The 26,195-nt window shown below is 49.2% G+C and overlaps 3 protein-coding genes across 4 annotated transcripts in view; 1 reads left to right on the top strand and 2 right to left on the bottom strand.

Moving 5' to 3' along the window:
• Positions 1-26,195, bottom strand: part of LOC120959501 (uncharacterized) — a 27,452-nt gene extending 1,257 nt beyond the window's left edge. Inside the window, exons 1-6 of one of the 2 annotated variants that reach the window (XM_040382941.2) lie at positions 26,073-26,195; positions 25,401-25,647; positions 3,041-4,363; positions 2,472-2,962; positions 1,911-2,046; positions 20-1,843 (exon numbers count right to left, since the gene is read on the bottom strand). In XM_040382941.2, coding sequence (XP_040238875.2) covers positions 20-1,843; positions 1,911-2,046; positions 2,472-2,962; positions 3,041-4,363; positions 25,401-25,435 — 3,809 coding nt within the window. In that variant the 5' untranslated portion in view covers positions 25,436-25,647; positions 26,073-26,195. Of the gene's footprint in view, positions 1-19; positions 1,844-1,910; positions 2,047-2,471; positions 2,963-3,040; positions 4,364-25,400; positions 25,648-26,016 lie in introns of both variants that reach the window. The other variant, XM_040382939.2, reaches the window with a different exon arrangement.
• Positions 6,689-26,195, top strand: part of LOC120959503 (metallo-beta-lactamase domain-containing protein 1) — a 96,080-nt gene continuing 76,573 nt past the window's right edge. Inside the window, exon 1 of the mRNA XM_040382945.2 lies at positions 6,689-6,806. The gene's annotated coding sequence lies outside the window, so the exon portion shown is untranslated. The remainder of the gene's footprint in view (positions 6,807-26,195) is intronic.
• On the bottom strand, positions 7,791-10,329 carry LOC120959502 (pyruvate dehydrogenase [acetyl-transferring]-phosphatase 1, mitochondrial). Its single transcript, XM_040382943.2, has 3 exons — positions 9,895-10,329; positions 9,447-9,755; positions 7,791-9,331 (listed from the first exon to the last, which is right to left on the bottom strand). The coding sequence occupies exons 1-3, from the start codon at positions 10,021-10,023 to the stop codon at positions 8,363-8,365; spliced, it is 1,407 nt and encodes a 468-aa protein (XP_040238877.1). The 5' UTR covers positions 10,024-10,329; the 3' UTR covers positions 7,791-8,362.

The following is a 26,195-nucleotide window of genomic DNA, read 5'->3' as shown; positions in this document are numbered from 1 at the left end:
AACCAGCACCGAAACTTACAGGAAGTTGCTGGGAAGATCGAACGCCGCCCGCTGCATGTCCCCGCCAACGTCCAGATTCTCGCAGATAATGCGCGCCAGCGTCGTCTTCCGAATCTCAGCCAGCTGCTGCTCGGTGAACTTCACCACCGGATCCTCATTCTCGTACCAGAACCGGTCGCACTTGCGCAGCTGCCGGAACTGGATCGCAATGATGCAGGCGAACGTCGGTCCCACCAACCCACCCTGCAGCGGTCGCTCCGACATGCCGCCCGGGAACAGATCGATATCATCTACGTGCGCATAGATACGGCGCAATCGGGCAATCACCTCCGGTGGAATTTCCCGCCCCAGATCTTCCCACGTTTGCGCACGCTTCAGATTGCAAAGCGCTCGGTAGTTGTTGTACGACGGCATGCCATGATCGCGGCCACGGTGGATGTTGAGTGCAATCAAATCAAAGCCCGAGAACGGTATGCGCCGATCCTCGAACAGATGGTTCGTCACCTCGCCGGTAATGAACTGGTCGAGCGTTTCCATCGGCGTGGCGACCAGGCCGCGCGAAATCTCGTCCACCAGTCCGGGCTGCAGGAAGTTGTCCGTGCGGAAGAAGCCATCGCGCAGCAGCAGCGGCGGATCGATCGGCTGATGCTGCACGCTCAGGCGCGGGATGTGCGGACGCAGCAGCGAATGGCCGATGCGGAAGGCGGCCGTCGCAAACTCCGTCACGATCGATGGGTTGCAGGTTGGGTTGTACTCCTTGTAGTAGCCCTGTGCCAGCAGCTTCAGCCCGTACAGGTTCACCGCGTTCCAGCTGAGAATACGGGGCAGAAATTCGTTGTACGTGATGTGCTGGTTTTGGGCGATCACGATACGGCGTGCCTGTTCGTAGAGTTGATCTCCGTTCCAGTGTGGATTGACGCCGCGCAGTCCCTCGACGATGCGGTTGTGTTCGCGCATAAACACCGTGTGGATTGCGGTCAGGCCTGGCTGTTCCGAGGCACGCCCATCACCGGCAATGAAGCAGTACCCGCTGGGGGACTTACACTCCGGATGTACCGGGCTCTGCGGCAGCAGTTCCTTGCCCTGAATCGGATGGATGGTGGAGTTCAGACGTCCGGAGAACCCGCGCAGCTTCTTCGCAATGCACCCGTTCTCGCCGTAAATCTGGGACGCGTCCAGGAAGGCCGTGTTCTGGTTGATCTGCTCGCGAGGACCTAGCGTCTGCTGACCGGGCAGCGATCGCATCGACGGGAAGCACAGTCGCTCACCGCTCGTGACGTTCACCTCGGGATAGTAATGGTCACGCGGCGGCACCGGGAATGGACTACACTCGGGGTGCACGGTGCGGGGGGAATCGCACGATCGGCAGCTTGGGATCGACTCGTGGAAACCCTTGTGGATGGGCGTCATGGTGAGATCGTGATCGAGGAACTGGGCGTACTGCATCACCATGAGGGAGTAGCGCGTGTGCAGGTTGGAAATGTCCGGATGGATCAGTGAGGAGATGGAGCGTGGGTTGGGAAGCGGTGCCCCTGTGACGGACAGTGATCGTGGCTGCGATATGCCATCATCGTACACCGGTGGCAGTAGTCGGGCGAACACGGTAAGCGATTGACCAAGCTCCGGATTGCGTAGGTTGTTACAGTGCGCGGTGAGTGTGCGGAACGGTGTCGTGGTGTCGCACGGTGCTTCCAGGTTTTCGCACTGCGGTTCCAGATTGATGGGCGAGATCGACCCGGTAATGAACTGGTTGACGTCTACGCTCTGGAGCGCATTGCTGAAGTCGTCGCTCGCAAAGCCACCGAGATTGTTATCGAACACTTGACGCTTGCGACGTCGCAGGCTGTGGAGGTTCACGCGAAAAGGGAGATTAATCTTTAGCCGAAGGTCAGGGTTGATCGTCTACTTACGTATGCAGCGAGTTGACGATCTCGTTGGTGGCCAGCTCGTAGAATAGTGAGGTGTTGGCGATGATCAGTGCGTTGCGGTTCGCCTTGCTGAAGGAAGCGGCTGTACCGTCCGGGGACTTGGCATCGATGCCTCCCTCTGTAGGTGAAGTGGAAGAACATTTATTAAAAAAAACATCCCAATAGTTGGAATTCCTATTCCGGATCCTATTTCGATACCAAAACCGAATCCGAATCCGAATCCGAATCCAACTCTGGAACTGATTCCGATTCCAAACACGATTCCATTTCCGAAACTGATTTGAATACGGAACTGATTACTAAATCGATTCCCATTCCGGAACTGGTTCCGAAACCGAATCCAATCACGGATTCGATTCCGATTCCTAATACGATTCCGCTTACGAAACTGAATAATAATTCGATTCCCCTTGCAGAACTGGTTCCGAAGCCGAATCCAATTACGGATCCGATTCCTGATCTGATTCGGATTACAGAATCGATTCCAGGATTGGAATCAGAGCACCCATCAATGAGTGAGATCATCCAGAAGAGAATACTTACGTCGTACCCACGCCTCGTACTCCTGGCGCTTGCGCTCGTTCAGCTTCGTTTTGGCCTTGTTGATAGCGCTCGAGATGACGTCCATGTTCAACTCCTCAAACTCGGGCGGCGTCGGCTGCTCCTCCTGCATGTACTCCTCCACCACATCGTCCTGCTCGGAGCGCCAGGCGGACACGTCCAATCCAGCGACCTGCTCACAGCTTAGCCGTGCGTTCAGGTACGGATCCTCGCGGATGAAAGCCTTCGGTTGGGCACGCTGCACGTCCTTCGTTTCGCACAGCAGCCCGGAGAGCGTCACGCGACGGATCGCCTGCAGCTGGGGCAGTGTCAGTGAGGAAGGTGGAAGATCATTCTCGTACCAGAACCGATCGCTGCTACGCATGTTCGCAAACTGGATCGCCATCAGACAGGTGAGGGTTGGGCCGAACACCGTGCCCAGGGCGGGCGTTTCCATCAGCCCACCGATGAGTAGATCGATATCTTCCGGATCTCTGTAGTTGGAAGGGGAACACAGAGTTTGGGAAGTTTAGTACAAGGTGAGACGGGGAAAAAGAGTTCGCAATACTTACTGGTACATGCTTTCGAGCACCTCGCGCTTGCCCTGTCCCAGCCCAAAGTACTGCATGTCCTCGAAGCTGAGTTTCTCCCCGAACGGCTTACCGAACCGCTTCTCACACAGATTGATCGCCTTGTGGTAAGCCGGCACTCCATGATCGCGTCCACGCTGAATAGCCAGCGAGATCGGTGTCCACTCATCGCTGAAGCTCGCATGATCCGGTATGAACGTTTGCTGCATCGCCGGCGAAGACAGCAGTATCTCGGCCGACATCGAATCATTGTACATGTCCGGTGGCAGCATCGTCAGGAAGGCTGGCACAGCACCGACCGCAACTTCCGCAAACATACCGGCCCGATTGGCGCTCGAGTACCCACTGTAGTAGCCACCGTTCTCCAGCCGCAGGTCCGGGTTGTTCGTAATCTGGCTGCCCAGCAGGATGGGCAGAAACTCGCTGTACGTGATGTGCTGTATCTGCGCCATCACGATGCGGCGCGTCTCGTAGAACAGTGTCGTGTCGCTCCATTCCGCATTGAGCTTGGCGAGCTGCTCGGCAATGCGGTTATGCTCCTTCAGCAGCACCGTGTGGAGCGCACCGATCGCACCGGGTTCGTTACAGCGCAAACACGCGGCCGTATCGACCTTCCCGTTCAGGAACGTTCTTAGCGCGTGGATTTCTTTCTCCGTCGTACCGTACAGGCCCGATCCGTCCAAGAACCCGGAAGCGGCATTCATCTGATCGCGATAGTGAAACTCGCAGCTGGTCGGATCGTGCGACGGGATTGATCGCTTGTACTCGCGGCAGCCCTCACCCATCCGCACGTAGCACTGCACCACATCCTCTACCGTCTCCTCGGTTTGATTGCGGCAGCAGCGGTAGCGTGAGTTGGGTGACAGTATTTGCACCAGATCGTACGCAAGCAGCTGTCCCCAGGCGGGCAGCATGGCGGTGATGTGCGGATGGATGGCTTTCTCGTCCACCGAGCGTTGCAGCTGATTGACGATAACGTCGGGCGTGGGCAGTGCATGCGAACCGACGGATGTGCGAGGCTTCAGGCGACCGTCGGCGTAATCCGGTTGCAGCAATCGGATGAACGGATCACCCCGTGCACCCCAGTACCGGTGGTTGAAGTTGTTACATTCGCCCGACGCCGAGCGGAACTTGCTCGGGGGGCAGGGCTGAGGCGTCTGTACCTGGCAGCTGGCGGGGCCGTTCGGTTTTTCCAGCAGCAGTGCGGCACGGGCCCGTTCCTTCAGGTCGGCTCCCGTGGTGGTGTGTGCTAGGAGGGCAAGGAGTAGTAGCAGTCCGCAGGCAATCGGGTACCATCGCTGGGACCTATGAAGGAAATATTGGGAAGATATTGGGAAACTTGTGTTAAAAATCATTCGCAAGGGCAGCTCTCCAATAGAGAGAGAGAGAAGGTCAATGACGCTGGTTTATCTGTTGTTACTATGTGACCATAGGGTGCGCCTCCCCAAGATGTCGTTTTCATTTGGATAGTAAAAGATCAGCCCCTATAGGGGAGTGTCAGCTCCCCCCCCCTCCTCCGTTAATCCGGTTTACCGGCAAGACGTTCGAGAGCTTTCTGTGGCAGTGGCAGAAGATGAAGATAATTTGAATATTTAATTGATTTAGCATGAAATCAGCGTATGCGACACACGCAGAAGATCGCTCGCTGGAATGCTGCTCATATCGCGTCACACCCTGCTAGATAGGTGGCGCTTCTGAAGGTACTGATCGGGCTTGATAGGGTTGGAATCCGGTTTTCTTTCTTCTGCTTCTGCTGGTGGTGTCATCGCGTTATGCGATAACAACATTCTTGAATAGGGCCTGATGTGGTTAGTTCTATGCTAAAAATAAAACCAGCATGAATAGCCTCACGGAGAAGGAAGTTGCTACCTTCCATTGTGAACACTTTTTGGAAGAATTTGGAGCAAATCCTCCTTTCCGAAAGTGGTGAAAGTGGGCAACTGGAGTTGCAATTTCGGAGATCGCTGTAAAACCTGTTTGTAATTATGCATATTGCACTAGGTCCTAAAGTCTGGCAGTCTCGACCAGGAACAGCCCGTGTTTTATTGCCAATTTCCCTCTCGGAAATGTGTGGCCACCTCCCCAAAAAAATCCGTTACAAAGTTTGCATTTGTCGTCCTGCAAGCTTGTTTATCATCCACACAAAACAGCTGTTGTTAATTTATTGATTTCACCAGGAAGGAAGCAACGATCAAGGCAATGGCCGTTTATGGAGTGCTCTGTGGACATGCCTCTCTGACTGTGTTTTGGTCAGAACCATAAACTACATCCTCCTGGGAATAGCACTGGACAGAGAGATCGAGCACAGAAAGAAGAAAGCCACTAAGAGCAAAGCTTCGCGTGACAACGGTTGACTGGGCGAAATTAATGTCCCGCATGTTTTACGAATCTTCTGGAAACCTGTGCGGGGCTTTGTGGGATGGGGGGTATCGGTTTGCTGCCGAGACACTCCATGCCGTGTGTGTGTGTTGTTTGTTTGATTTAAATTTATCGGCAGTCCAAAAACCGCGAGATGCTGTTGCTGGTGCTCCCTGACGATACCGCGAGTCGTGTGTATTTTAGTTCCAAGCAAGGGGAACTCATGTTTGATTTGTTTATTGGTTTTTGGTATCCATGTCCCGGTGTCTGGTTTGCTCAAACACCAAACAACAATCGTGCTGGCTGTGTAATTTATTGTCCATACGCAAGGTACGTGGACGAGCATTATTGGGACGCTTTGGTGGCTTACGAGCACGTGTTAACTCCGTTAAAATCCATCCTCTTCAGTACGTTGTTCCTTTGCTTTGCAGCTGATCAATAATGGATTTTCGGAAAAGAAAGGTCATCTGACCATCTTGAAGGGTTGGAAAAGCATGCAAGAAAACGATCACGCGATCAGTCTTTACACACACGCACAAAAAGCTTCAATTATTCATCGCAAATAGGATAGGATAGGGAGCCTCACGCTGATTACATTTAATCAACCGGAAAGGTCTTACATACTTATGCAAAATTCAATGTTGATTGTACGGCAAATGTGAAATGGAAGTCGTCTCCAGGTGCTTTCTGATTATTCCATCGTACGATTCCGCTGGAAGATAAATCACTTGCAAATGCGTTTAAGAGCGTCCAATGTTCCAAAGCGAAGGCGACCTTTTCCGCCTTGGCATGGTAGGCAACGGGAGCACTGTTTTATGATGATTTGCTTAAATCCCGTGGCAAGGAGCGGTGTTTGTTGATATCCGAAGGCTTAACGACCAACTAGGCTTAGCGGGGATAGTGTTACGCAAACTTGCCATTTGCCAATTCGCCGGTGAAGATGATTCGTAGGTTGGACTGTGTGAATTCGTTATTGTAAATGTGGAAATGACTTCCAGAGGTGTTTCCGGAAATTGGGTTCGAGCTAACTAGAGCTGTGGAGATTTATACGGGTTTGAAAGTTGATACAGGTATGGACAAAAAAAAGGATACAAAATATTGTATGCACGAAAAGTGCAAAACCTTATAGAATAGTTTGTAATTACTGTGAAAACATTATTAATGTGTTCCGAAAAATTTAATTGATTTTCTATACTGTCTATAAAATAGTAAAAAGTTTTTTTTTTGTCAGTCACTGTTTCTAGCTGACAACTGTCAAGGGTGAATTTCTGGAAAAGTGTTTTGAAGGTGGATCCCGTCTTCAAATCATCCTAGTAGCGCATGCTGCACGCTGCCCAACAAGTGTGTGAAGTGAAAAGGTCGCTCTCCGTGTGCCGGAATTCCATTTCCCGTAAGTAACTTCAGTGTTAAGTAACTTTGTTTTATAAATTCATGTAAATAGTTGTGTTGTGGGAAAAGGGCGTAAAATATTCCAATGTTATCCACACCGTCTTCCTCCCCCCCCCCCCCCACGCTGTGTTTGTTTGCTCCGATCACGCGGATCGGACCGTTTGGCACACTGACGACGAACCCCCGTCTTGCCCCGAGGTCTTACGGCATATACCGCATTCATTGCACGATTGATCGAACCAAGAGGAAAGGGGGGTGCAATTGGAAATTAGGTTATGTTTTGGTTTTCACTTTCCTGTACCCTTCTCTCCTCCCCATCATGCGGGGCTATGTGAAGCCGACGTCATCGGCATTCGGATCGGACAAACGCAAACACGCCTCCGGTGGGAGATCGCACGTTCGATCATCCGTGGCGTGCCCGCATTAGAGTTACTCGAGCGAAAAGACCTGCCCGTTTCTTGGGCTACTGTTTACTTTTGCACCTTTTGGGGTTTTTTTCTCCTTCAGGGGGCTGGAGGTACACACCTCCAAACCACTCCTAGGGCACATTTTAAACGGCCAAACAGGTTCGGTCATAGCGCGCAAATTAACACACTTTTTCGTCTTTTGTGTCCACCGGATTATCAACCGGAACTGAGTGTGTGTGTGTGTGTGTGTGTGTGTGTGTGTGGAATCTTCTTCTTCCACGCCGTTCACACCGTTGAGTAACACACAGCCAGGGGAGCGCTCGATGAGTTGAGTCGGCATGGCGTAATAGTGGTGCCACCTTCTCCGGGGATCACTTTCTCCAAAGCACGGATTACTGATTCGAACTTTCAGCTCATTTTTGGCTTGGCTCTCCTGATCATGAGGAGACACACACCTGTGTGACCTTCACTTGTGTCCGGGAGGAAGGGATGGTTGGATGGATGGATTACATCAATCCGTTACCAAACACGTTTCGGAAGATGAAGTTGGGCGCAAAGAAGGGGGACCGAAAACAGAGTTGGCGGAACATTCGGAACTAGTTTTAATTTATTCACGTTTAACTACTCAAGAACTCAACAGATAAATCTTTTAAAACAATGCAATAAATTCACGTCAAATTGCACTTCCGTAAAATAAAATTCGTCGTATGCGCCGTCGTTGCGCTGTGGCCGGCTTTGGACGACCGCATGGCAGGTCTCGATTGATTGATTCGTGTTGATCAACTCATTGGCCTTCTAAATTCCTTTTTTAAAAAACATATAAACGGAAACATAAATACAAGGGAATAAAGAAAAACAAGCACCTAATGTGAGTGTGTGCGTTCTCTGCTGTAACGCTGTTGCGATAAAATGATTCATTAGGACACACAACGCGTTACAGGAACGCGCGGGCACGCTTTGTTAAGTTGAGCGGTAGGACATATTTGCGCGGGAAAAAGGGGCCAGCCTTTACCATTTTGTCGACATTGAACTGTCTCTGAGTGTGTGTGTGTGTGTGTGTGTGTGTGTGTGTGTGTGTGTTTTAAATGCTTCCGGCGGTTTCCTATGAAGCACTGTTCTTCTCACGACGGGGACCATCACCCTCCCGCCATCAAGTGGGACAATTTCGCAGATATTCCGAGTCAAAGTACACCACCGTGATGGTAATGTCGTCCCGGAACAGTCTCACAATGTCCTGCGGGAGTGACAGCATGTGCGACAGCTTCGAGTGCTCCACGCCGTACTCCGTGCCGCCGAGTGCGTTGCGGATCAGATGTGTTGCCGCATTGCGATCGAGCGGTTTCTTCTGCAGACCCGCCTTTCGAGTGGTTAACATTTGACTGATCTCCCCGAGCGTTATGTCCTGCTTGGGGAGAGTGAGCGGCTGCAGGAACGCCTTCCCGTACATGTGCTCCCCGACCAGATGTACCGTCTGCATGGCGCTCATCGTATCCCACAGGCCGTCGCTCGCGATGATCAAGAACTTGTCGCGCGGCGTTAGGATGTGATGCGTTATCTCGGGGCACGCGCTTAGGTAGGGCGGTGTGAGGTAGTACGGTGCGATGACCTGCTCCCCGAACTGTGGCACGACCAGCTGTTCGAGCTGCTCGCGTGACCACTTGTAGCGGAAGTCACCCATCGCACGCAGTGGTGCCAGCTGACCGAGCAACCGTTCACCGCGGATCACCGTATCCCGCTCCGTGGCAGGGTGTTCACTTAGCAAGCGTCGAACCTCGCCCACATTGTCGGAGTTGTGCTCGTTGGTGAGCTTCTTCGCCATCCACTGCCCGGTGTCGGTGACGGTACCGAGCACGGCCGAACAATCGCCAACCGACGCAACGTGCAGATGGGGGCCGTCTATGTGCGCGACCAGCGCCACGGCACCGCTCATCGCCACCGACATCGTCCGCAGGCTGGGCATTTCGATCGCCTCCCGGGACAGATCCTGATCCAGCCGGATGAACGCGTTCTCGAGCGTTTGGTGCATCTGAAACCCGGCCAGCGTCGTGTTGGTCAGCTCGTTCGCGAACTGGTGGAAGCTTTTCTCGTACAGCTCCTTGATTTCGCTCACAAACTCTAGCTGCAATGAACAGTCCAGAAGCCCCCGGTGGGAAAGGGGAGAAATTAGTATCACACACACACATGGTTTTGTGTCTTCCAAAGCGCCCTGTCAACGGGCACTAGCCGCATCTTGCCTTATCGTTGTGGCAGCTCAGGAAGGAGAAGCTTTGCGCACCGTTCAGCACGTGCTGGCGCAGATCGTCCGGCGGCACGAGCGAGGCGGCGATGTAGCGCATCAGCCGCTTGCTGATGACCTGCGAGCAGGCCGGTCCGCCGTGACCGTCAAAGATGCCCAGCAGCAAACCGGACGTGTGGACGCAGCTCGCCTCGCTGCGCGAGTCTTCGATCGGCGAGTTCGAGGCGAGCTGGTTCGAGTCGTAGCTTTTAACCGAGCCGCCGAAAAACTCCTGCGTGTGTTCGTTCGTTCGCAATATACAGTTGACCTGCCGGGGTGCGGAGAGAGAGGGAGAGAGAGGAACAGCGAGGTGTGGTATGAGAGAAACACAGAAATATGGTAATGCTGGAATATGGTGGAAGGAACCTGTTTTTGGTTTCCCCTGCCAGCAGAGCCAGCGCACGTACATCGTATGGCGAGAGTTTCGGTGGCCCCGACGGGCAGTGGAGGGCTGTGGCACGGTGGTAGCACCGGTTGAACGTCTTCGCCAGCGCATGGATCCGGAGGGCGAGAATTTTGCGTGAACAGCTCGACATCTTTTCTGCTTCGCGCTCCTATTGACAGTGGTTGATGCGGGTTGTCTTTTCGGAAGCTCACTCTACTGCTTCCTCTTCTGTGCTTACATTTGTGTTGCGCAAACACAGCACCACGTCACTGCTGCACTGTTTATCACACGCGGAATTGCACTGGACGGGCGAGGTATATAAATAGTTTGTGGTCTTTCGTGTGCCGTGTTTTGGTTTTCACGTTCGTTCACGGCAGAACGGAGCAGCCAAGTGCGGGCCCGAGAACGTAATCGGCTAGCAGAACGTAAACAAAACGTGTGGTGGTCGGGGTTGCGATTTGACAGCTGGGGCGGATGACAGCAGGCGTTTTCGCCGTGCGCTTCAGGGCGCGAATTGCCGGTAGAGGGCAGCACTGCGTAACACATTTGAATGTTTTGTAGAATATCGGTAATGAATTGATAGTGAACGCTTTTTTTTTTAGTAATCTCTATGGGAAAATATGATTGTTATATTCTTTAATGTTGTAACAGTAATTAGTTTGTTCGTTTGTATGTTTTTTTTTCTCCAGAAATGGAAATTTTATGGTAATACATAGATTGGTCAAATTATTTGCCGTCATTAAATACTACTATGTTCCATCTTTTGATTATTATACGAATTTCGTAGTGGAAAATATCGTCTCTTAGGCTGCTATTCGAACATCGATCTATTTTTGTACTTCTGTGTAATTGGAGAAGTATTGATGAGCTAGATCATGCTCCATCGACTAAAACAAATGATAATCCGAAGGATCAATGTTTAAGCTAGCGGGTGAGATAAAACTTATAATTTCAGTGTTTGCTTATGTACTTTTTTATAGTTGTTTTTGTCTCTCAACTTCAGTTGACATGGGGTTCAATATCCCGTTATACGGATCATTCTCATCGCTTTTAAACATAATAGCTGAGGTACACTAAGTATCTCCGGAATTCTTTGATGGAGTCTTTTGTGCAGAATTAGGCTCTATTCGAATGACTAAATGCATCTCTAATTTTTTCCCATGTATCACTTCTTATACACTAAAAGCGATTTTAAAATGTTGAACATTTTAAACGCTATCCCGGATGTTCCGCTGCAGCCCATAGAACCCGGATGTTTTGGAAATCAATCCTTCGTGCGTTCTCAGAAGTGATTTCCAGTAGTGCCTGACATTTTGGCCCTCCACCACAAGAAAAAAACCTCAAAGACTTCTCAAAAACCATCCAAACCCCGGACGTAAATCAAGATTCAATTCTACCGAACATTTTGTGTTTGCATGATCCTTATTCACTCGCCAATATTTGCTTGTCATGGTCACGGTTCGGTTTGCACCGCTGCGTACCAGATCATGTACCGAACAGAATGCAGATAGTAGGATAGAAACTCTCAGCTCCTTCTTCCCATCATTCGATGGGTTGCTCTCCCTGGGGGCAGGTGGTATGAATGAAAATCAGCGCCATTAGCACCCAAAGAGACTTTGCGTGCAAATAGCGACCAGTCGTTTAGCTCGCGGGGCAGATAATGGACTCCTCGTTCCTCTTTTTTTTGAGGAATTACCGGCTTTGTCGGGTTGAGTCAGCTGCTTGATTGGCGTGATAATTGAATTATGGCGCGAGCAAAAAAGGGAGAGTACGCGGTAGTTGTTAGAACGTTGCGAATCAGCAAACGGGATCCGGGGTATCCCCTGAGGCGAACATTGGTCTGCTGTCGTAATGAAGAATCAGTGCAAAACAAACCGAAACCCACTCCGATGACCTTCGCGGATCTTTTCAGATAAGGAAGATGATCTCGGGCGAGTTCGGCTGATTGATGATACTGCCATTTGAACTTCCTTTTCTGGAGACTTGTGTGCAGGTTTGTGCAAATAGGCAGCTTGTGTTTCACTGCTGTTTGTTGGCTGTACGCTTTTTTCTCTCTTGTCTCTGGTCTCTGGTATCAATCAATGTTGTTTGATTATTTCAAAAGAATGTTGACCTTTATCGTTTCATGCTGCGTTAGACAAATGGAACTGTGCATTGTAGTTGGATCAGCGGGAGAGACGGAGAAGCAACGTGATATGACCCGACCGCGAGAAGACATGCGGTAATAAATCCTGCCACCTTCCTAAACTCCCTCCTCACTCTCTACAATCGCCAAGTCACCCCCAGAGGGTGCCGATTAAATGCCGCCAAGAATGTGCCGTCCGGTCACCCAATCATCATACCTGTTCGGTAAAAAGTGAAAGTAAATTGTTACAATCGTGCAGGGGACGGTCCCCCCGTCAATGTCCGGGGGCTTGCCTGGGAATGGTGTAACACCTTGGACACAACACTCCCCTTCTTTGCTTGCCTGCTTGTTTCGAAGTCCGAGTGTGTGAATAAGAATATAAATCAAACCAACATCGGTGACGTTGAGCGATCGACGCAAAAAGGAGTACAATTATCTAACACGCTTGGTCGTTTGTGCGGGGTGACTTGAATAGAGTCATCTTCCGACGCCAAAGGGACACTGATGAGAGAGGACAAGCGCACACTGCTTTGTCGTTCGGCGTGCGGCATCGTGACGAGAATTGTGCACGGCCCGCGCAAACGAGCCTTACCTACCAATTTATGGCGCTGGCAGGCATCGTAAATCGCGCCCCCGTCACACGTGTAATCGTGCCCTCCCCGCCGGAGTTATCAGAGTCCGGCCGGAACGCGGTAGACCCTGACCCAACGGCTTCTGTACTTTCGCCGTTAGGGACATAGCATTGACGAGTGTGTCGCGGAATGCTAATTTGAATTCTTGGTGAGGATGTTTTTATTTTGCGACTGCAAGGTACTGCTGGAACGGACGTGACTTAATCGGGCACACGAACTTCCAGTATGATAGTGTATGAGGAGATTTTGCCACCAGAGGGCTGTACAGAGCGGGGAGAAGAGGTATCCATACATGTTTGTTCTCCCTGCTTGATTAAATCATCAGCTCTGCGTTTGCTTAATTATGAATGGGTTTGGTGTGAGAGGCGTTGATTGTCAGTTTCGCCGCACACACACACACACACACACACACTACATTGTGTGTCGATTGGTGGAGTTGGAATGATTTACGGATAAGCTTCATCGACAGTGGCATGAATTGAGTACAAACAAAAAACACAAAAGACTTCTCGTTTAGGAATGCATTATTCAGGCGACGAACCCTTCATCGTAGGATGATAGTATCGCTGATGAAGATAATGGAATTACAAGAAAACGAAGACGAAGAAATAAACGGAACAAGCGTGCTCAGTAACTCATGCACGTTAGCGCTGGATATATCTCTGTGTGAACGATTTGTGCAGCAACAGGGAGTTGTTGTTCACACAAATCAAACTTCTTGATAATCAACAAAAATCAACCGACCAAACAATGTACGCGTATGTACCGAGATGTAATGTTTGCCTTACCGCCTGTGTATTTGCGCACCACTTCACCAACCGACGCTCGTCGGTTCGGTAAGTGGTAGTAGCAACAAGTGCTCACGACAAAACGCAACGCGCGCTGTGCTGTACACTCACGAACGGTGCCGTTTGCCCAGAAGAGCCAGGAGCTAGAGGATGTTCTCGTCTGTGTTAGCGTTCTAGGATGCCAAAAGTTCATTGTCACATTCCTGAAACGCTCGCAAAACTTGATGAGCTTTGGCGGAGTGCAAAACAACACTATTCCGGTTTGGGGGAATCCCTCGTGGCGTGATGCGATCATCAGCAGCAGCAGCATCATCGACGTATCACATCGAGAGTTTAATTGATTGCAGATGGATTTCGAATGAGTTGAAATTACTCACTAGATTCGTGCTTCTCGGGTCTTTGCTCCAGGTGAGTCATGTGACCTTTGATGATACTTGGAAATTGCTCTTCTCAAGATTGGTGCTGTGAAGGCTTAGCTTTGTGTTGTTCGTTGTGTATTGGCAATGTCCGAATAGTGATTAAAATTGCTCCGAAAAGCAAAGGACACGACGGATCATTAATACTTTTGCATTGAAAGAACAGTTGTGCGATTAATCCCTTTATGTATTGCTTCATCGAATGCAACCGTTCGATTCTGTACGGTTGGTCATCACAAATAAAAGCAATTCCCTTAAACGATGCGCTTCGACTAGGTGGCTCTGACCTAGTAAAAGGAACCAATCCATTTCATCGGTGCTGTGTTTGTATGTATGTACCAATTCCAATGCTTTCAATATGTTCCCTTCATTCACACGCACAGTCCCTCATACTAGAGCCCCGTCCCTCGACCAAGGTTATATAGGGTTATGTGTTTGTTGTTCTTATGTCTCGTCATGCTACCTCACCAGGCAGACATTCTTCGACCTGCAAAGATCTCCCCAAGCGGCACGAGAGAAAGAAAAACACATTAAAACATCGATGCAAAAGTCAATCGTTAAGTCCAATCCAATCGAAGGGATATGGCGTAAATGGCTGCTTATTTGAAGTGCTCTTTAGAAAGGGTTTAGAGCTTCTTTTACCCCGAGCGAAGTGTGCTAAGTGTCGTTGTTACCCTTTCCGTTCCGCACTTGGCACCACAAGAAACTGGGAAGGAGGAGGAGGTACCCCTAGCTATTAGCGTTTGTGTGTGTGTGTCTGTGTGGGCAAACCTTAAAACGAGCCACACTTGGCAGCTTCACAGCTGATTCACATCTACCCATTGCGATGAGGGAGCACACTACAAGGGTTCGTCGCTTACGCCCGACCATCACATCGGTCGCATCAACAGCAGTTTATCGAAAGCGAAATCAGCAGCGTCCCTTTTTGGCACCCGCAGGGGTGCAGGCGGTGTAGTCTGCACGTTCGTTTCTGGTGCAGTGGGTCGGATGCAGTAATGACACTGTTTGCATCGCACCATGATGGTGCAGGCCCGGGTAGCAATTGACACATTAGGTTGGTACGCTCTGCACGTAATTGTTGTGCCCGAGCGGTACCCCAGGCGTATGTGGGTGGCGTAAGCTTAAGGCGCAAAGACACATTTCGAAGGGGTGCATTTGTTTGCCATAAACGGACTGGGCAAACAATGTGCAGGGGCCGTCTGGAGGGCCAGCCGCTGACCGTGGCACTCGGATTTGGATGGTTTGGTTTTGAGAGGTTGCAAAAGTTAACCGTTTCTTGGTGGCGCTTTTATAGCGGCTCGATATTGCTACCAGCATCGGTTGAGGGTAATAAAACTGAGAAATGATTATGATTTTGAAACCTGCGCTTGTTGCATCATTTGCTAGAGCTTTGCTAAGACTGAGCTTTGCGCACAGTCGATACAATTCACCCTTCGGTACGAAGGTCTACTCAGGTCATGTCTCCCGTTTGCTCGGGAGCATTGACACTGCCTTTACTCCTCATCTCATATCGGGCACGATTTAAAAACAAAGATATCAGCAACTGTTTGTAAATATTTATCACTGTGTAGTGCAAATATCGATCTTTGCTTCCTTCCCTCGCTCCACGCTTTATTTTTTAATCGCTTTCCACGCAATTAACTACACACCAGCCCGTGATGATCACGCCGGCAGCAGCCGGGCCTCCCACCCAACATTGCGCCTTACACGCTAAGATGATTTCAAAGGCGAAACCGATTTTAATGCTGTCGGAGCAACAAAGTACCAATCTCCACCTTCCCCACGCCTTGTTCGGCCGACCATAAACACGCCTATGTATGTGTGTATGTGTGTGCGTACCGAAGTCTATGCGGATTTTTGGACTGGTGGAAAACGATTGCCCCCTTTTTCGCGCCACGGTTCAATGGCTTTCCCCCGCAGCCAGGAGGAAGATCGCGACGAGTAGGAAGTGTACTTGCAATGCGAATTGGTATGAATATTTTAAATCATGCTACTAACACCCCAAACGCACAGACGAGCCGTTTGTTTTCCCAGCTACTACTGCCCGGGCCACTTCCGCATTAAACGGCGTTGTGTGGTGGTGGTCGTTGTAACGGGCATGTTTTTTTTCACAATGCAGCTCCGCCGAACGATCGCGCTTGGCAAGAAGCGCCTGGTTATTATTTGCACACCGAGAGCGAAAATTTCCCAGGCATCTTCTCCAATCATCAAAACAGCCGCGTGCAGTTGAGGTTTAGAGGGGAGGGAGCGATAGTGCTTCGTGGGAATTTGCGGTCTGTGTGTGTGCAATTCAATGGGACGGTGCAATTTCGAAGATTCCGCAAGATTTCGAACTGCCTTTTGGTGGCGGGAAGCTTTGGAACGATCGGTGATCGGTTTTAAGAGCCGAAAGCCGGCCCGGAATGCGGTCACAGTCGGGTGGGCTGTTTTTTCTCAAGATACGGCGCACTAACGGGAAGGGTTTTTGGTTGGACGGATAAGATGAAAGCGAAAGTTTGTTGCAGAAGTAGATGAGCGGTTTGTGGAATGGCTCGGCTCGATTGATTGGCTGGACGATGAGGCAACAGAAAATCGAGCCGGGAAAAGCGGACAAAAATTATGATTATCTTTGGGATTTGCATTTAATTGATGATTACTGTTTGGTTGCATAAATGTAGCTGTTTCATTTTTTTTAGTCTAGACCAATTACTAAATATAGCCTAGAAGACATTTTCGATGAGAAAATTATGCCATTGAGGCTCTTTTTATGCTTAAAATTTCACCACATTGCCACAAAGCAACCTTCCAGAACTTCCCCAACCCAGCACTTGCCCAACCGACGATAGCTGGTGTCCGAATCACCTACACTAGCGCATTAAAAACTAAAAAAATATATTCATAGATGTCAGGGCTAAACCATCCGTTGCGTTTGCAAACCGGCCAAATGGTGAAATCCGGTTGCAAATGTTGGACAGGCTACAATAGCAACAAAAAAAAGAATCATAATCGAGTCGCGTCGTTTGCGGTCCGACCGACGACGCACACAGACCGAAATGTGCAACCGGCGCTTGGAGCTATGTTGTGTGCCGCGTAGAGATGGAATGCCGTTTCGCGTGCATATTTCGAAACGCATTCGTGACCTTCTGCTTGGTGGTTTTGGTGTTTTTGAAAAGCTTCTTTTCGAACGTTTCGTCCACAATGACGTCTTTTTACCTTTAAAAAAGCGAAAAACGATTCTTAATCGGGTTCGTCGCTTTTAAGCAAATCGTTCGATTTTTGGTCCTTCGAACCGGATGCAGTGCAAAAGGCTAGTATCCATTTCATGCTATTTTTTTCTTCTCCAACCGAAGGTCAGCAGAATATTGTCCCGGTTTCTGGAACCGCGTTGGTGGAGAAAGTTTTGCACAATCCCAAGCTGCAGCTGGTACGCCCTCTCACAGTGAGGGTAAAAGCGATCGATAAAGAAGAGGAACAGAAAACAAAACTCAACAACAAGAAACCAAAGAGGTCCCATCAGAAGTGGAGCGGCGGCTGAGCTAAAGGGAACTTTCATTTTCAATAAACCCTTCTCGCCGCTCTCGGGCGTTCGTGCGCGTGCAGTTCCAACTCGTGCATTCTTCTACTGGCTTTTTTCGGTTTAGGTTGTACTTTTCTCTCACCCTTTGTTTGCCTTCTATCTATCTAGTCTAGTGTTGGCGGTATGATGCTGGTTTGTTTGTACACACTCTTGGTACAGCGAGAAACCTCTCCGCGTGGTTTGTGCCGGAAATGCACTCGGCATAGCAGTCGACAGTCAAAACCCGTACAACCATATGCACAGACTCGGCCTGAAGACCTCGTCTGCTCTTTCTTTTTTAACACATATTGTTTTAGTTATTGGAAAGTGGAAGCGGTGGTTGCTTTCGCGCTTAAATTATCACTCATAATTGAACAAGAAGCAATACAAACTGCAAACAGCACGGGGAGACGGGGTTTGCTTTTCCCTTGGCCACAGTCGCTATCTTGTCCCTCCCCCCTCGTCCATTCCACTACATGACACCGATACTGACCTGAAAGAGAAAAGAAAGGAAACATTTCATTAAAATGATGCATTTTTGTGTATGGGTGTAGGGGGCTTATGCAAGCCTGTTTGTGGAATGGATTTTTGTTTTGTTTTGCGCTTAATCGATCTCTCTCGCTCTCCCCTGTGCGTGTGTGTGTGTGTGTGCAGACTCCCACTCATGGAGATAGTATAGCACCCCGGGGCCTTCGGTAGGCTTTTCGGCAAAATGTCACGATCATTAAGCGAAAATTATTAGTTTGAAAGGAATCAAATATCAAAATTGATGGTAAAGGATGTGATTTTGGGTGTTTTTTTTTGCTCCCTCACCTTAAACTCAAAACGCTACCACCAAACCGCCAACCGTTTTGAGTCGACGGTAGGCTTTGCCTAAGCAATGCGCATATATTCAAATGAAACTACGGAACGCATCATCGGGCGTGCGGAAAAGGAAAGCATGCTTCCCACAGCATCCCAAAGCGGACTCCGGACTGCTGGGGTAAAGCGGCAACGACGATGCCACCGCCGCACTTTCTTCACGCATTGCGGCATTCACTTTCGACCGTACGCGTCTGCTTACTTCATCTGCTCAGCGGCACTGGTAACCACCGATCGAGTGATGTGATGGGTTTCTTCCGAAACAACTGCAAACGACTGTGCGTTTGTTCGTGTGTGCGTGTGTGTGTCTGTGTTGATCGCGAAAGGAAATGAAACTCTTTCACCGTTTTTCAACCCCCATCACCCAACGGAGCCGATCTCGGCGAACGGCTTAGTATCTTAGTGGTTGTAGTCTCGGCACGGTAGCGCGCGAGCATTACGCTTACGAATCGTGCGATGGGCTCGAAATAGCGAAGGAGGAGAGGAGGAATGATTTTATAACAGCGAGAAAATAACTTCTTCCGATCCGAGGTGACGAGTGCGGCCGGATATGAAGCGGAGATGTCGTGTGTTGATGTTTTTTTTTATTATTGTTTTTAGCCTTTTATAGCAAGTCGTGGTTGCGGTTAGCGCGTCGTGGGTTAAGTAATAGCGGGATAGTGTGTGTGGATTGTGTTGCAAAAATAAGCTTTTATGCTGTATTTATATGCCTTGAGATTCAGATTTGCTTGCAAACAAACAACAATTCGTCCAAAAGCGACCGAGAACGTCCTCATTCTAAATAGCACAAAGCTCGAAAGACTTCAACGGGCGGGCAGGCGTGAAACCTTATCCCATAAATTTCGTACATTAGTGCGATTGTGTTCACTAATTATATTAAATTATCGCTCGCGCCGGGGTCCTCCTTTGCAGAATCGGTGTGAAGGTGAGAACTGAAATTAAACTGTCTCATTACCCGGTGCTAATTGGCAACCATTTGGTTGGTCGGTGATGTCGGTACCCGGGAACAAGAACTTCCAACTAGCGGGTACCGTCCACGAAGTGCAATCGTGTGCACGCTCGAAGCGACTCAGGCTCAAGATATGGCACCAGGGGCTTTTGCAGCGGGCACGGAGAAGAATTCCAGGTAAGCTCGCTGTTTTTGAACGTCGACTGCTGCCGTGTGAGAGACAGTTGCTCATCTTCACGCGCCCGCAGACCGGTTCGCCTTGAGCGGGCGATCTTCCCCTGGATGCAGCAAACGATCACGACGACAACTGCGTCGGGTATGCAACTGTCGACTGTCTGGCTGCGTGCTTTTTGGTGGTGTGCGTTGAGTCGTCCGTTTTTTCGAATTTAGTGGGTGTCGAATCGGCGTCAAAAGGTGCAATAACCTTGCCGGCAAAGCAGTAAGGGATGCAAAGCACAGAAGGCAACAGAAAAAAGCAATAACCAACCACACCGCCGCCGATAGAATAACATATCGCTGCAAATTTGCGTTAATTTGTGTGGAGGTATGTTTTGCTGCTGGCCTGGCGCGAAGCGCTTGTTTGTCGAGCCAGGTGTTTAATGTCACCATTTGTCATGTTTCAAGTTCACGCCAGATAACCCTCCTGCGCGCGTGTGTGTGTTGGTGCTGTTGGAAGCAGCGGGGGCCCACCGGTCGATCCGATCGACGAAGTGTGATGCGCCAAAACGTTAAGGTCGCCGCGTCTCGGGTGTTTCAAACCACTCGAAGCGATCAATCATTTACCGTGCGGTGACGCGCGAAGATCACCAGCACTCGCTCGCTTGTTTTTTGTTTTTGTTGTGTGTGCTGGGTGGTGTGTGACATGGACGCGGTTCGTCTGTCTGCGGACGAACCCTCCACTCCGGCTTTGTATGTTAATTAAAGACGGAACGAGGAAATGCAACTCGAAGTGGCAGCGCGCGCTCGGTCTGTGTTGGACGGCGAGCCAGCATGACAGTTTGGCATCGTGGGGGCGACTTTGACAGCTCATTGGCGACGACCTCTCCCGGCGGTTCGGCGGAAGGGCGCGCTGTCGGTAGATCTCTATCCGGTGGTAGAGTAGAAAGTGAAATATGGCGTTGGAATCGGCACGCGAACCATCAGCAGCCACCAGGGAATGATGATAGAAACAAAAAACCCGAAGAGATGAACAGTGATGATGTCAGTCATCGGGGGGGTGTCTGTCAGCCCGGGAGATTGAAGGCAACAGCTCGCAACCTCCCCATTTCGCTTGTTGGAGGTGACAAAACTGGAGCCGGTTTTGTTGTGCACGTGCGCGTATATTATAAAACCGCAACGCGCAACCAGTCCAGAGATCGCTCAGGTGGGGTGTGCGTTTGTCCCGTGCGGGGAAACATATAAGACCCGTTTTTGGCGAGTGCGTGTGCGTTGTGGATGCTGCCGCCCTACAGGGTGCCTCGGACGATCGAGACGATCAAGTCGAAGCAACCGAATCTGCGTCAATGTACTGGTGCGCCAAAAATAATCCTCCAGCCGCCACGAACCTTTCCCGGAGTTGTGTTTTATTTTTATCTTCAACACCGAAACAACCCGAAACGGGTGAAGATTTATGAGCTGCGGGAGGAGGTGTTTGTCGCGTTGCTGTGGTACGCGGTCCCGCGGTTACGATCCCGGATCTTCCGATCCCGGTCGGCGTGCTCTCGCGCACACTGCGAGCAATAAACTTCTCGCATTACACTGTGACGTCGTTGTTGTGCCTTGCGGGATCGCACATGTGTTTGGCGAATGCGCGTGCACATTCCGGAAAATAGCGCCGCAGCCATTGAGTCAGAGAGGGGGAGAATCCGGGATGCATTACCGGTAGCGGGAAAGTGCACATTTGGAGGATTGTGTTGTATCGTAACACTGATGGATGTAAAATAAAAACATCTTCAAACGATCATTGAAACGATCGAAAGATCAAGCAGGAGGGGAAAACGGGCCCGGGAATGGAGGGGTGAAAAAAAGGTTAATGATGTTAATTGGACAGGCGCAGTGCAACGCGCGGCGGTTTGGATGGCACGATAGATTCTAATGCGATGCTCGTTTGCGAGCGTGCTAAGTATTTCCGTGGGAGCGTCCGCGTGCAACAGCTGCTGCTGCCGCTGCTGCTGGCTGACGTACGGACCAAAGGCATCGATCGAAACTGCCACACGGCGTGTTCGCGGAATGTGTTTGTGTGTGTTGCTTAACGAAGCTCCAAGAGCACCTCTGCCTCTGATGGCAAGCGACAGAAAAAGAACGACACAAAAAAAAGAAGGTTCTAAGTTTCGCCTCGCGGCTTTGGCAGGTTTTCGTGTCAAACCGGTCACGATCGTGCGCAGGATCCGAGGTTTGCCGCCTGGCGAGGAATGTCCCATAACAGACGGCTTTAAACCGAATTCATTCACCTTCGCGGTGGATTATGTTAATAGGTGCGCGCAAGATTGTCGAGGTTGTTGTTGTTAGACCCAAACCCCTCCCCCCGGGGAAGGTGCGCTTCGGATTGCTCCAGCATACAAAGTAGAGTAGATGGCGATGGAAAGTAAGCTGTTGTTGCAAGTAGAACAACACATTATACTTTCACATTATTTTTTAAATTAATTTTTTTGTGGGTAATTATTTATAATTATCGATGGTTCTTTTTAAAAGACAATTTAGCAAAGGTCCGAGTAGAGCAAATTGACCAAATGATACTAATTATAAGTAATTAAAGCAGTATAACATCCAGAAACAACGCGCGCGATAAAAATCTTGCTTTTTACAACAAAAGATTTCAACGCGATTTTTAAGTGACGAACCTCCCAAAATTGACCGAATCTTGTTGTTCCCCGTTCATCTTCCTGAGGCATGAAAAATCATCTAATTTTATCTGATGAATCGTCGCATGGTTGAGCGCTTCTTTACTTCCCTCTAGCTCTTATAAAATGATTAAAAAAAAAAACACTTTACTTCAATAGCGTTTACGAATGATGTCGTTGACGTGGAATGCAACGCGAAATAATTATCACGGATGATTCACATTCGCCGTGAGTTGGCACCACCGTAGTTGGAAGTTGCAAGTCGTTGGGTCTGCAAGCTTCGTCACGTTCCAACACCCTCCCCGTAAGTGGAATGGTCGTCCAGGGTCTCCCGATATTTAGTTCGGTCGCCATTGTCCTTCAAAAAGCCGTTTTTGCAAATCGCGAATGTCCAATGTCAACCGGGAAAGTAGGATCCGGGTGACCTAATTTTGGGTTTGCAAAATATTATCGTTTGATGTAGTAACCGCGTTTTTTTTGTCTGCCCACCCTGCATAATTCGTATCGATTCATGGGCACGCGTGTTGTACTTGTTGCAAACCACGATGATGGTACACAGTCTAAACGGTACACGTTACGGAGGGTGTCCGCGCAAGCTGCAAAAACGCGCACTCGAAACATGTGTTCAACCGCGATGTGTAGTTATGCCGCGGTAGTGTTTATGTCGAACGACGAGGGGGTTATGCTTGCAAGCCACAAAATAAAATCGTAACGAGTAAAACGCTCGCCAATCGGTCGGGTGCATAATAAATTTGGTTTCGGCCGCGCTGGAGCTTCATATTTTGTGGCGTAACCGTAAGGAAAGGGGGGGAAGGTTATCTTCCGCTGGACTGCGCTTGAAGAGGGACAGTCCGCGCGCGTGTTTGTGTGTGTCTTTGGGAAAGCTTATGTTTTATTAATGAACCGTTCGGTCGGCGAAAGGATGGGAGGACTCCCTCGAAACCTCTTACCCGGGGCGATGCTGTTACGTGGACGCTGCTGAAGGACTACGTCACCGTCTGGACGGTTGCAAGCGTTTGGTTCTGATTCGAGGCTTATTTATTACCAGCGCAAAAACGGTATCTTCCTCTTTGTCTCCTTGTTTTTATCGCCTTTTGCGTGGGGTCGCTAGTTCCCGCCGGGTAGTAGTAGCAGCAGCAGGTGCTGCAGGAAGAGTACAATAATTTGTTTCCCCCGTGCAAGCGACCACAGAGCGCAGTGGCAACAACAACAACAGGTCTTTCGGGTCATTTTGGGGCCCGGTGGACCGGTCCTAGATGTTGGGAACCGGCCGGGTCGGGTCTTCCTGCGCAAGAATTGGATAATAGCCCCCGCAGGCTCGATGGGTTCGAGGCGCGGGACCAGGAAGACAAAAAAAAGCGACGCGTATAAGGAAGCAGCGTCAACGACAACGGACGGCCAACAGGTTTATGAAAGCTGTTTGCGTTCTGCAAAAATTGTCGTCAAGCCGAATGGCTTTTGACTGCGTGCGGAGCTCCAAGTTCCGTGTGTTAAAACTGTTCTTTGTGTTCGGAGCTATTATGTTGGTCAGCAAAAAAAAAAAAGAAAAGACAATAATTTGATTGATACCGTATTCAATGGATTGTTTAATTTGATCCAAGTCGAGTGTCATAAAAATGGTGTCAATTATAGGAAGTTCGAGCGGGAGACAATAGCGCTAGCTCATCGGCTCGATTTAAAGCGAAGCTTTATGTTTTATGCCTAGCTTTTACTTTTGTTAGTATTTTCATTTTGTTTTGATTGTTGGACGGATCATTGCCTTTACGCCAAAATTGGTCTTAAGACGCTGATGAATTGTAAATTCGAGACGAATTGAGATGTCTGGAGGAAGACCAAAACAAAATAAAAAGGCGGCTAATAAAATCAATCCTCCACTTTTGTATGTCTTCGATTATTGTACATCAGTTTTCACATGTGGTTCGTGGCGGTTCCAGCCGTGGAGTTTTTTTTATGTTAGCATAAATAAACAATCGTCGCATTCGTTGGTGGAATAAAATTACCAATTTTCATTGATGGAAACGACACGTTTCGCTTCATGGCGTCGTGTTTTTTTTTTGCTGCCGATGAATCTATAAAATGTGCCAAAACCGTGCCTAGCTCGGGCATCACGCATCACGCGGCCGGTGAGAGAGAAACTTCGAGGCGGAAAAGTCCAAAGATCTGCTCAATGAAATTGCCTTTTTGTCTTACGCAACCTGGTGCCGGCGGTACGCAAGAAGAAAGGGGCGGCTAGTGTTGGATAAAAGACACAGCCGTCTTCGTCGTACCCCGTGTGCGCGATAGCGAAAAATGGGCTGGGAAGAGAAGGGGGGGACACAGTTGCGCGGGTGGCAAGGTGTGTAAATATGAGCCGTGCAACTTGTCGATCGTTGAACAGGTTGGAATGCACGGCTCTGGGGCTGGTACGGAGAGGGGAGAATCATCTCGCCGTGAGATGTGCCCCGGCACCAACGGGGTGGTTGGTGGTTTGTGAACAAAAAACCAATCGTGAGCATAACCTCCACAGTCGTGCATACCGCCCTCCAAAAAGCATAAAAAGAAGGTAGACGATGAACAATGATTTAAGATTTGAATCTTTTCCAATGCGACCGTGTGGCGAGAGGAAGTTCGTCGCTTAGTTGCCCTTCGGCGAATGTCCGGTTTTTGGCGCTGGATGTTGCGTAGGTGTGCGTAGAAAACTGAAATGATTGCAAATAAGCATACGCGTACCCCAAACAGTATGATCATTCGTTTTTTTTCGGTAATGATTTATACTGTGCAATTGGGATTGTGCAGAAATTTCAATGTCTGCATAAATCACTGGGAGGCTGTGAGAATGGGCCACAATAAAAGCCACAAGAACTTGCAGGGTGGCCGGAAGGCATGTTGCATTGTTTGGCGGTTTGCAATTTGGACTAATTGGAGTGCCGAATTAATCTCCAGCCGATCTCATAATTGCAACATCAAATGAGTGTAAATAAGTGGCTTAATTCGAGACAATAAGAGCTGCTCATACCCACGCACAGATTTTTCCTATTTCCATCCGCCTTCGAGAATGATCGAAACAGGTTTTGGTTGGAAAGTGGCAGTTTGAAATTGCTTGGCTGAGGTTTGTTTGAGGAACTTTAAAATAAGTTAAAATGGGTTTGGTTGTATTCTGTTACTTCAATCATTTGAATTGAACTCCGCCACTATACACTATGTTGATTTCATTCAGTGTCTACTTTAAATTTTTATCTCAACTGTTCCATACATTAAGAAACAAACGATGCACAACGAAACTGTGTAAAAATATTGCGATAAAATGAATTATGCTACTTGATTTAAAAATCAAATCTCTTGATCGTTCCGAAACAATGTAACGCTTTATGCACATGCCTGCCCCGGAGAGCGCAGTAGAAGAGTACCCAAACAAAACACCTACCTTGCTGAGGGAACTGTCGTGGTGCATAGATTCATCTTTGCTGCGTTCACCGTATGGGTGTGCGGTTTTACACAAAACTAAACATAAGGTGCACACACAGGTAAACGATAGTAGAAGGTTTCAAACGTGCGTCGGACGTTTGTTTGCTGTACTCGTTCAAATGTTAAGCTCTCCGAACACACTTTGCACTACGGTGCTCACTTACAATTCACTTCCTAATAACTATATCACCAAAGTAAAAAATGCCCTGAGAAGAAAAGGAAAGGATAATTTAGTAACAGTGCAACACAAATCACTTCCACTAGGAGACAAAGAGGTAAAAGAAGATTCAAAAGCTTATGCTACACTGGTACAGTGATAGTAAATGGCGTATGTCTAATTTTTGCACTTGCAAACGGAGCACTTCGGAGTTACGGAGTATACAATTTTCCTCATCAAGAAATCACAGCAGCACAATGTTACACCGAAATTCGACAAATTATGTGCACGTTCGATGAAGTCACTGGTTTGCCATTATTTCCCGCACGCGTTACACTTTTCTTTTACCCCCGCGGCTGCCCAGACACTCGGTTGTTTTTTTGGCTTTCCCTCCCGTATGCACTTCACTTAAACTTACAAAAAAATACCCCCAAAAAGCGACAAGCAAAGAAGGGATAAGAGGCGGACACCCACTGTTTAGCACACGTGCGCACTCCGCAACGACTTCTCAGCGACTGGCCTGCGATGCGTTGTGCTGATCGTGCTTTTATGAAATCAAAAGTCGAACCCCGACGGCCCGTGTCTCGGACTCTCGCG

This window comes from Anopheles coluzzii, chromosome 3 (genome assembly GCF_943734685.1).
Source record: "Anopheles coluzzii chromosome 3, AcolN3, whole genome shotgun sequence".
In the NCBI taxonomy this organism is placed as follows: Eukaryota; Metazoa; Arthropoda; class Insecta; order Diptera; family Culicidae; genus Anopheles; species Anopheles coluzzii.
Note: the sequence above shows the minus strand (reverse complement) of the source record. Positions and strands in the feature narration are given on the sequence as shown.

Bases quoted from the DNA above. Each gene is read 5' to 3' on its own strand.
- LOC120959502 (XM_040382943.2), bottom strand. From the start codon at position 10,023: ATGTCGAGCTGTTCACGCAAAATTCTCGCCCTCCGGATCCATGCGCTG. The intron at 9,756-9,894 runs GTACGTGCGCTG...GCACCCCGGCAG, and splicing joins CGAAACTCTCGCCATACGAT to GTCAACTGTATATTGCGAAC. The intron at 9,332-9,446 runs GCAAGATGCGGC...TGTTCATTGCAG, and splicing joins TGAGCTGCCACAACGATAAG to CTAGAGTTTGTGAGCGAAAT.